We start from the raw sequence: 10,487 nt of genomic DNA, 5'->3' as shown, positions 1-10,487 counted from the left end.
AAAAAAGTTAATATTACTTAATTGACCTTATAAACGGTTTTCCTATGGTACCGTACCGAGTACCGACCATCTTAAACGGGTACCCGGATCGAGTTGTCTGTTTTTTACTCAAGGTGGCCTGTGATGTGAGTGTTGTTCACCCGTGTTAAATGTGGGTAGGTGAAATGTGACTAGGTGTATTTGGGGTAATAAAACCAAATTGCTCGAGCCCAGTTACAAGTTGTTGTGGGTTGGTTATGTTTTTCTTTTCTCGAGTAAAACCACAATTTTCATTCCTACCGAATTCAATCCAATACATTACATGGTTCAGAGTTTTGACTGAGTACAACATGAATTTATTAAAGCAAATTACAACATAAAATTTACAAAAATAAAGACAACATGAAGGGAAAGGAGTACAATACTGCAAAAATAAAATACCCTAAAGATCACAAATAAAAGATCTTAAAGATCACGAATGAGAAAACCCTAAAGATCGTGAACGCTATTATACTTCGTTAAGAAGGACGAACCAAGTAAAGACGAATGACGGTTGCATTGAGCACACCACCAAATTTCTCTGAGGAGAATTATGAATGTCACCAGAAACATTGACATTTGATTTTAAAGATCAAGATTGAGTTATTTCGTAACTTTTATCTTCTTCATTTAAGAAATCAATCAATGAATCTTCGTTTAAAACTCAATCAAAAGTGTTGTATGATGTCTATCTATCTTTCCTCTCTGTAAGACATCTTCAGTTTGGTGAATTGAAAGAAAAAAAAAACCACATGAAGATCGAAGAATCACCATCATACCAACTACCTCTTTCCCCCTTCCTTATCACTAAAAGACGAAGACAGCTATAACAAATAAATGAACCCACTATTGGTTATGTTGTTGTAATCCAATTCAATATCATTTCATAAGAGAAGCAGAAAAAGGAAAATTTCTATTCCAACTTACACTGTTTATTTATCTCATATTCGTATGTGTTTCACTTATGGACCCACTACATGTGGCCAGTATGTGATCACACATAGGAGCGAGCCAAGTAAACATCATAAATGGTCAGTTTGGGTCAAACCTTTTCGGTACGAATTATAGCTCTATCTCACTATTATTGAATGAAGCAAATATTTTCACCGAGAAAATTTACTTGCATAACTGAGTAATGCATGTTGAGGACTTTTTGTTGCAAGCGTATCAGTTGAGGTTACGATTGTTGATATTCATTAGTTTAAAATCTTGGCACAATAATATAAATAAGCACAAACATAATCATACTTGTGTCTTTAAAACCCTCCCACAAGGCAAAGATATGGGATTTGATAACATTGTTGTATTCTCATTATTTGTGCACTCCTTCTCAAATTCCCAAAGGTTGTGGTTTGGGTTAATAACTAGAAAGGTCAAAATAATATTGAAAATGAGTAGAAAAGCACAAAATCTTTGAAAATTATTATTCAGGTCAAAAAGTATAAAAAGACTAAATTATCCTTTTTTGTCTTTTTGTGTAACTAAATCCTTTTATGTTTCTTTAAACTTTAAATCGATATAACTTTTGTTTGAGATGTCGGATTTCAATAAAATTTATATATTTAGAAATGATTTTTCATTAGCTTTCTAACAAGATCCACTTTCAATACTTTTTTTCAAAAAAAAAACCCAGAAAAAAAGGCATTTTTTCGCTTACGTTTTTCTGCAAACACGTGTTTGCACAATCTGCTCTGCAAACAACTGTTTGCAGCAATCTGTTATGCAAACATGTGTTTGCATTTGTAATATTGCAAACATGTGTTTGCATTTGCGATATTGCAAACATGTGTTTGCATTTGCGATATTGCAAACGTGTGTTTGCTTTTGTCATTTTGCAAACTGCGTTTGCATGTGCGACAATGCAAACTGAGTTTGCATTTGCAACATTACAAACTGAGTTTGCACACATTTACATCTTCACAAAATTTTCATTGTATTTATTAAATAAATAGTTTATATTTACAATAAATAGATACTCAAGAATTTATCATATATGAAATATAAAAAGCTTTAAAAATTACAAACAACCTCACATAGTGAAAGCTAAAGGAGAAAATGATGATAACAGCTGAATCCAGGAAGAACTTCAATGCACATAGAGTAAGGTTGTACTAGTTGTTGGGATAGCTAATAAATTCAAACAAACCAACTAAAGACATACGAACAAGAGCATAGCTAATAAATCCAACTCGAATCCTTTCTTAATCAAATCCTTGGATTTCTTTTCCTCTTTCCAAATTCGAAAGTGTGGGACATGTAGAGAAAACAGTCGTAAAACGTTACTGAACCAGGCTCGAACCCACCTTCATCTCGTCAAACAATTCCATACTTTCTCAGACTTCCCACTCTGATGATAACAAGATATAACATTGTTTCAAGAAGCTACATCTCTTTCGGTCATCTCTTTCTTAGACTCTAACCTGTGCTAGTAGTATTGGACCTCCTTGATTTTCAAACAACTTTTCTGCCTTCATCATGTTCACAATCTTTTCAGTAAACCTTTCATGGCAACCTATCAACATAAATTTTCGGTAGTGAAGTTAAATCGCAAATCAAGTACACCCTAAAACACAATATAAACAAGTGATTTTAGGCAATGGGTAGGTAAACATTTAACTTAAAAGGTTCATTATCTGTTCTGAAACTGATCCCAGGTACATATTTTAACCAAACAGGAAATCCCCTATCATCAAACGACAAAATAGTACTCAAAGTTCTTGAAGTTTTATAAAATCAACCATATATATTCGATTTTCGATTACCCGAAGTTCCATTCGGCACAAACATAAGGACCAATTTTGATATGAACATAAAGACCAGCTTCTTTCACTAGCTTGATAAAATGAACTAGGTCATATCTATCCTTGAAATAGTACTACAAAAGCAAAACAAAAAATTCATTATATTCTTATACCAAAACCCTAAAAAAATAAGTAATGTGAAGTAGTAGTAGGAGTTCCTTACTTCTCCTGGAGCAGGTTCATGGTCATTCCAGAAAACATAAGTTTGAATCACATCTAAACCTCCATCTTTTGCTTTTTGAATAAGATTTGGCCACATCTTCAATCATCACAAGAAGAACAGATAATCAATTTCTGGAGAACCTGAAGAAATCTTAACAACAACAACAGAACAATTCATATCTTATTTGAATTATTCTACCATGAATTTGTAAACCCAAACACAAATCTAACAGTTTCGAACTTGTAATTAGAACAGTATAGATATTCTCTTAATACTTTGTTAATCGATGAAGAAGAAGATAATCACTGATGTTAATCGATGAAGAAGAAGAACCGAGATGAAGAAGATTCGTGAAGCAAGAACAAAAAAACCCTAAACATATTCAGTATCTGGTTTTTAAGAGAGATAAAGAGTGTGACTTAAATAGGAAAGGGTATTTAGGGAAAGAAAAAAAAATAAAAAATGACCTGATTGATAATTAATCATATTATTTTGAACTCTATGTCTCATTCCTTATAATATTTTAGCACATTTTGATTAATAGAAAAAGATCTAGGTTTTTTTGGTTATTATGATATTATTTTGAACCTAAACAACCATTTTTCCTTGTGGTTTTGGTACTTCTAGGTCCTAATTTGTCTTTTTTTTATGACTCCATATATATTTCAATACTAGTACTAAAAGTGTAGTTCGCGTAACCTTTAAAATCTTAAAACGAACCATCAACGTCGATCAAAATTATACGTTTATTGTCTTATTTACGTATTGTATTCTTCGCCATAATCTTAAAACGAAGCATGACCGTCCATCAAAATATAAGGCCAAAACTATTTACAGAGCTATTTTGGCTATTTACAAAGCCCAAAAGTTGGAATCTTTTCACTTTCTCTGTAAATAAGACTTTGCTATTTACAGAGCATATAGGGATTAAAATCAAACTTTGCTAAGGATTAGGCTGAAAAAAATATATTGATTATTAGAAGATATTTTATTTCCTTCATTCCTAAATCCCACCACCAACACCTTCCACCACCTAACAATCACCACCACAACTATGAACAATCAACTCACAATCACCTACTAGAAACATTAGTAATAAAAGAACCTAACAATGAGGAAGGTACATTAATGGAGGAGCTTGGTGGTCAAGAGACTTCATTAATGAAAGAGTTTGATGTTGAAGAACTCAATTACAACTCTTCATTGGACTCATATAACAACATTCTAAGTGAAGCCATAACTTTAGAGGTAAGATAAACTAATTTGTGGTGGTTATTCTAAAAAAGAACTCAGATTTCTAAGTCAACATTCTAAGTGAACAACCTAAATTTTCGGTGAAATAATGCTTAGAACGATGAACGTTTTCGGTCAATTTGATGTTTAATTTTTCAACATTTTCGGTCATTTTAATTTTTCAACATTTTCGGTCAATTTGATGTTTAATTTTTCAACATTTTCGGTCAATTTGATGTTTAAATTTTCAACATTTTCGGTCATTTTTATTTTTCAACATTTTCGGTCAATTTGATGTTTAATTTTTCAACATTTTCGGTCAGTTTGAAGTTTAATTTTTCAGCATTTTCGGTGGGGGACCTATCTCTAAAATAAGGGTTTTATTCTAAATAACTAATAAGTTGTGATAAAGTCAAAAGATTTGTAAATAATAAAAAGTAGATCTGTAAATAGCCGGACTTGTAAATAACACTTATTAGCTCTGTAAATAGCACCAACCAAATATAACGACCAGTTTCATGATCAGATAACATACGCCCCCAATCCCAGAGTTTTGACTAAGTATGATGTGAAGTGGAGTACACTAACACATGCCAATGATAATGAGTCATCCCAAAAGAAACACACTATTAACTATAAGAAGCTTGCTCAACAAAAAAAAAAAAAAAAAAAAAAAACTATAAGAAGCTTATTTCAACAAAAAAAAGAAAAAACTATAAGAAGCTAAACAGAATAAACTGATCGGTTCATGTTGGATCCAGTTAAAGGGCCCCCTTCTTCTAATAAGTAGAAATAATGTTAGTATTTTTTTCTTCCAAACCCTTTATGTACAAGGAAACTAATCTGGATCGTCCAATAATTATCCTCTCCTATAAGTGTAAAAGAGATAAAACTTCTAAAGTTGGGAAGCAGAAAAATTAGGGTTTTCATTTTGACCTGCCGCCTGTTGTTTCTCAATCAGGTGAATATCTCCTCTTTGTTAATTTTCGCAGTTACTAAGTTCTCAAGGTTAAGTCTGTTAGATTGAATATCCTTGTTGCTGTTTGCATTTTCTGGGTTTATATGTGGATTGGGTTTACTTGTTATCTTAGCTATTCGATTACAGGAAACAATTAGATAGGTGGAAAGTTTCTAAAGTTGGTTCCATTGCCAATTGGAAGATAAAGATGACAGGAAATGGGTATTTTTTAGAACTAATTAGTGAAATATCCCAGAATTTAGATACTGATACGTATAAGGGTATTTTTCGGATATCAGATACTGCACTATGCCATATGGACCGTATTCGAAAATTCCGATCCGAAAAATATTTTCTATATGTTTAACTTTGTAAGGGTATACAACTTGGAATAATTTAGTTGGAAAATGGAAATTCAAATTAAGCTTATTGGATACGAAAACAGACAGATACAAATAGCGAATGTGCTATCTGTTCGAACATTGGGTAATTTTTCGAATATTCGGAACGAATTCGGGTACTGCATTATCAGTTCTGTTAAACATCTGTTGACACCCTTAAGATAATAGTGATGTGTGTATCACATAATCTACTTGTATCTTGCTTAGGTTTTGAGAGTTTTTTCTCAGTTGGTCGAAGACACGGGTTCTGCCTAGTACATGTACAATGTCAATTATTAGAACGTTCATATATACTTTCTTTCGGGTAGTTGCATAAATGTCTGTTGGGATTTACTAAGGTTCTTTTTGTATGCTACAATTTGCTTCAGATACCAATACATTATCAATTGTTAGCTTGTGGAGAATGCCTCGGTATGATGAACGTGATCGCCATGGGACTACACGTCTCTACGTTGGAAGATTGTCTTCAAGGACACGATCACGTGATCTAGAAGATCTGTTCAGCAGATACGGAAGGTAATCATCTTTGTAATTACATGGGTTGTTGGTAATGCCGTTCCGGTGAAATCTATGTTACATTTTTCTCTTGCATTTGCATCTCACAACTCAGATCTTAAGTTTCCTTGATATATTTCCTGTCATCGTTTTATTGATTCCTAAACTTATCAGTTTTATTTTTAACCTCACAAATTTGTCTCACTAGATCTCCTAAATAAAAAATTAAAGCATCTTACTGATAGATATCTAATGATTATTATCCTATTAAATAGGATCCAAGAGATGATTTGCAGTGTTTTATGTGTTGAGTTCATTGTTATTTTCTTCTTTAATCTTAAAACCCTATAGCTAAAGGTTTTGGGCCAGTGTCAGATCAGTGACATTTTAGGGTATCTCTTAAATTTAAGGGAGTTGATGTCACTCAGGCTTTCGCCAAATGCCCTTTGGGTTTGTGTTCCTATTTTGTTATGTTATATTGTTAGAATGTTTCACCCCCTAGTATCGTTTGTTTTAACTTAAATGATATTGTTGAAGGTTTTTGGGCTTTTGCCAAACCTGGAGACCTGTGGCGAGATAGTGTCCTTGGTGGAATTGGTGGCTTTTCTTGCACTGTATAGGGGGCTTTGGCGCTTCTTTCTATAATGTAGTTGCGTGTTTAATTGCAATGTGATGGCGAAATATCATACTCTTCAGTAGTTAAGTCATGATGGCCTTATTGTTTCTGACAACCATTTCCGCAGAGTACGTGATGTGGATTTGAAGCATGATTTTGCTTTTGTGGTATGCTTTCTTGCAATCTCTTCCTTTCCGTTTTATGTGGACATAGGCAATAACATCTCTGTAATTTTTAATTTAAGTTGTGCAAATATGAGTGTATCTGGTGTTTTTTTATCTCCCTTCCTCTTCACAGGAATTTAGTGATTCTCGAGATGCTGATGATGCAAGGTATAGTTTAAATGGTCGAGAAGTCAGTGGAAGTCGTATAATAGTGGAATTCGCCAAGGGAGTGAGTCTCTTGTTTTTATTTTTGTCACACTCTAGCTGGGCACTAAGACTACGTCGGTTTTTGTTCTGAAATGTTGTTTCTCTAATAATATTTATATTTATATTTGTTAACAAGAATTCGTAAGCTGCAAATTGCTGAAAAATGACATACTGGTGTCTATTTTTCTTAATCCCAAATTAATGTTAAACTCTCAGCCTCTTTGGTTCATTAATGGTGATTTTTGGTTTGTTGAGTCTTGATTGTTGTTCATCTATTGCTGAAGGAGCAATGTCTCTATAGTTAACAGGATCTGTAGAGAAATCCTGTTAGCTAGAGAATATTCAAGTCACTTAACTTTAATTTTAGAGATCATGCTCAAACGTTTGAGGTTTAAAGGGTTTGAGATAAATTTTCAGCGAAAGTTAAATTTACTTTTCTGTTAATTGTATATTCAGAGGTTTGCTTATAGTATCATCGAAAAGATGGGAGAGATCGCATCCCGTACTTTTACTTGGATGAGCCGTCAATATTGATAACAAGAACAGTCAATATCCTAATAGCCTTGTAGCATTTTGGTGATCTTTTATAGCAGGATTTTGAAATTCTTATATATTTCTTTTGCTTTTCTTGCTTTCCTTTTACTGTGATGGCGATATGCCTGAATTTTAACTATCATATACAGACACCACGTGGCGGCGGCGGTGGTCGTGGCGGTGGCGGAGGCGGTGGTGGAGGTGATGTTTCTCGTGGAGAGTACCTTGGCAGGGGTCCTCCACCTGGGTCTGGGCGTTGCTTCAATTGTGGCCTTGATGGCCACTGGGCGCGAGATTGTAAAGCTGGGGACTGGAAGAACAAGTGTTACCGATGTGGGGATAGAGGCCATATAGAACGAAACTGCCAGAACAGCCCAAAAAGCCTCAAGTAATATCACTTTCTAAAGCTTTTCTAGGTTCTAGCATAATTTCTCAAAAGATTTCTGTGAACTCTTGTATATTGTACATTGATAAGCATCTTAGTTGTTAAACGGAAGTTTATTCTGTGGCACAGACGAGGAAAGAGTTACTCAAGATCCCCCTCTAGGTCAGCATCTCCTCGTCATGGGAAAAGTCCTGGACGAAGCTATAGCCGTAGCCGCAGTTACAGGTTTGTCACCATTCACACTGATGTTTAGTGCAAAAATTGTTCGCAATTATCTAATCAGAATCCGCTTATATTCTGCACTTTGTTCATTATTTTGCCAATTAACGAAGTATGAGATAAACTATATATACTCGAACCCTGGAACACCTTATACACATGAGCACATCCTTTGAACTTTAGTAGCATGTTTGGCGTGTGGATATATAATTTGGTTAGTAGGAGTAGCATTCCAAACTTGAGTTTGGCGTGGAGAAATAAATCAATAACAGTGTTCCTGTTAGTCACATCCAATTCCTATATGCCTAACATGGCCTAGAATTTAGGGCTCCATCTATTACGGTCTCCTATCAAGAAACATGCAGCGGATGCCATCTCTTCTCTTTGCAAGATGAACCCCATTTGGAATAACATTTGTTTTTATTTTCTCTCAGTCGATCGAGATCCCCACAAAAGAGAGAGCGGAGTCTTGAGCGTGAAGAAAGCAGATCAAGGAGCCCTCGCTACAGTAGGAGTCCTAAGAACACAAAGAGGATGTCTCCACCACCCAGAGGAAGAAAGCGTAGTCCAACACCTGACAAGAACAGTCCCCGAGAACGAGGTTCTCTTTCGCCAATGGATTGTAGAAATGCCACATCTCCACATGGGTCTGACAAAGGTCAAAGCCCAAGATCAAAGAGTAGTATCCCTATAAGCCGCGAAGAGAGCCCAGCTGGTAAAAGTTATGACCAAACCCCTGCTGAAGAGAACGGCCGTAGCAGGAGCAGTAGTCCGACTAATGACAGGAGCCCCATTAGTGGCAGGAGTCCAGGCAAAGATGAAGATGGTGATGTTTGTGGTTCTCCAAAAGGCAGCGAGTAGCCGAAGCAAGAACGCTCTTTCTGACATTTTACGTTGTGGATTCTTGTACTTGCAGTTTTCTTCTGGCATCGAACTCTGTTTTTTGTATTGTTTTTTTTTAGTTGAAAGCCCATGTATTTTTTGTCAACTGTATCTTAAAAATTTCAATGATTCAAAATCACCCGTCAGACCATCAGATGCAATAAGCGATACTTTTAGTTAAATTCTAAGTGATTTTAAGAGCATCTCCAATAAAACACTCAAAGTCTCAAACTCTAACTTAAATATATGATTTTTTTAGAGTCTCTCTTTTAAAAACCATCTTCACTACAAAATTCAACATTAATCTTAAAAGTGATGTGGTTTAAAGATTCTTATGAGGACACACTCAGTGACATAAGTAAATCAATTTAGTTTTGTAGTCAAAATATAATTCGAGTTTCTCTTGAGTGTTGGATTGGAGAAGACTTTCTAATAGAGTACCTCTAAATGGTGAAGTAGAAAAGAGACCATTTAGATATCCACTTTACACTTACGCTTTATAGAAGACTTTCTTCTAATGGAGTCATCTTATGACTGCGGCCACTTTACCACCACCTATGATGATTTTACTGTTTTTCTTGGGTGTTACAATGGAGATGCTCTAACCATTTTCAAAAAGGAAATACACATCTTATGACTGCCGCTAGTGTGAGCTTAGCGACTGCTGCGACGCAAGCTTATAAAATAGAGACTGCTGCGACGCAAGCTTATAAAATAGACTTACACCTGACAAGAAGTTTGCATTTTGGTAAACATTTGACCGTGCTTGTGTGCTGTCTAGTTAATGCATGCCATGATAAACACAGTAAAAATGTTTTTTTTTTTTTCTAATATTAATTATCTAGGACACTTCATTTATTTATTTTGTTGAAAGAATTATCTAGGACACAATTAATATTAAAGTTCTTTTGCATAATATAGCACGTTGGGGATGTAGCTCAAATGGTAGAGCGCTCGCTTTGCATGCAAGAGGTACAGGGTTCGATCCCCTGCATCTCCATCCGAAGTTCTTTTACTACCCAAAAGCAGAATTCTTTTAAAAAAAAATCTTGAGCTAATAAGTTCTTTCAAAATTTGCATATTTGTTTGACTAAATTTTAGTGTTCTATGTGTAAATGAATGATCATTAGGGGACTTTTGATTTGTTTGAGTAAATGTCGGTGTGTAAATGAGTGATCATTAGGTATAGTTTTTTAGGAGACGTTTTCACACACTCAAGCATATGCCGATCAGCCTACATGAAGGCTCTTCTAGTTCTAAATCAAAATAGGGCTTCCGGATACAGACAGATATTTGCTTCACTCAAACTTGTTACAACCTAATATTTTCTCATCAAGTTTAATTAGTTTTGGAACATTGAATATAGATAGATTTTTTTGGTTTATCGTCATGTCTATTGGGTTAAATTTTT

The 10,487-nt window shown here is 34.7% G+C and overlaps 1 protein-coding gene and 1 non-coding gene across 2 annotated transcripts; both read left to right on the top strand.

Moving 5' to 3' along the window:
• The first annotated feature begins 4,778 nt into the window (after nucleotides 1–4,778).
• On the top strand, nucleotides 4,779–9,230 carry LOC147568313 (uncharacterized). The gene is made up of 7 exons (XM_086654773.1): nucleotides 4,779–5,176; nucleotides 5,943–6,090; nucleotides 6,813–6,852; nucleotides 6,983–7,078; nucleotides 7,740–7,978; nucleotides 8,105–8,200; nucleotides 8,629–9,230. The coding sequence occupies exons 2-7, from the start codon at nucleotides 5,978–5,980 to the stop codon at nucleotides 9,053–9,055; spliced, it is 1,011 nt and encodes a 336-aa protein (XP_086510899.1). The 5' UTR covers nucleotides 4,779–5,176; nucleotides 5,943–5,977; the 3' UTR covers nucleotides 9,056–9,230.
• A 773-nt stretch (nucleotides 9,231–10,003) lies between these two features.
• Nucleotides 10,004–10,076, top strand: TRNAA-UGC (transfer RNA alanine (anticodon UGC)). The gene has a single exon. It is a non-coding gene; the product is annotated as a tRNA-Ala (tRNA).
• Nucleotides 10,077–10,487: the final 411 nt, after the last annotated feature.

The sequence above is a fragment of the Eschscholzia californica genome, unplaced genomic scaffold, assembly GCF_041429995.1.
Source record: "Eschscholzia californica isolate CP2 unplaced genomic scaffold, dmEscCali1.0.p SCAF_1, whole genome shotgun sequence".
NCBI classification, from domain to species: domain Eukaryota; kingdom Viridiplantae; phylum Streptophyta; class Magnoliopsida; order Ranunculales; family Papaveraceae; genus Eschscholzia; species Eschscholzia californica.
This window is presented reverse-complemented; position numbering and strand designations above follow the sequence as displayed.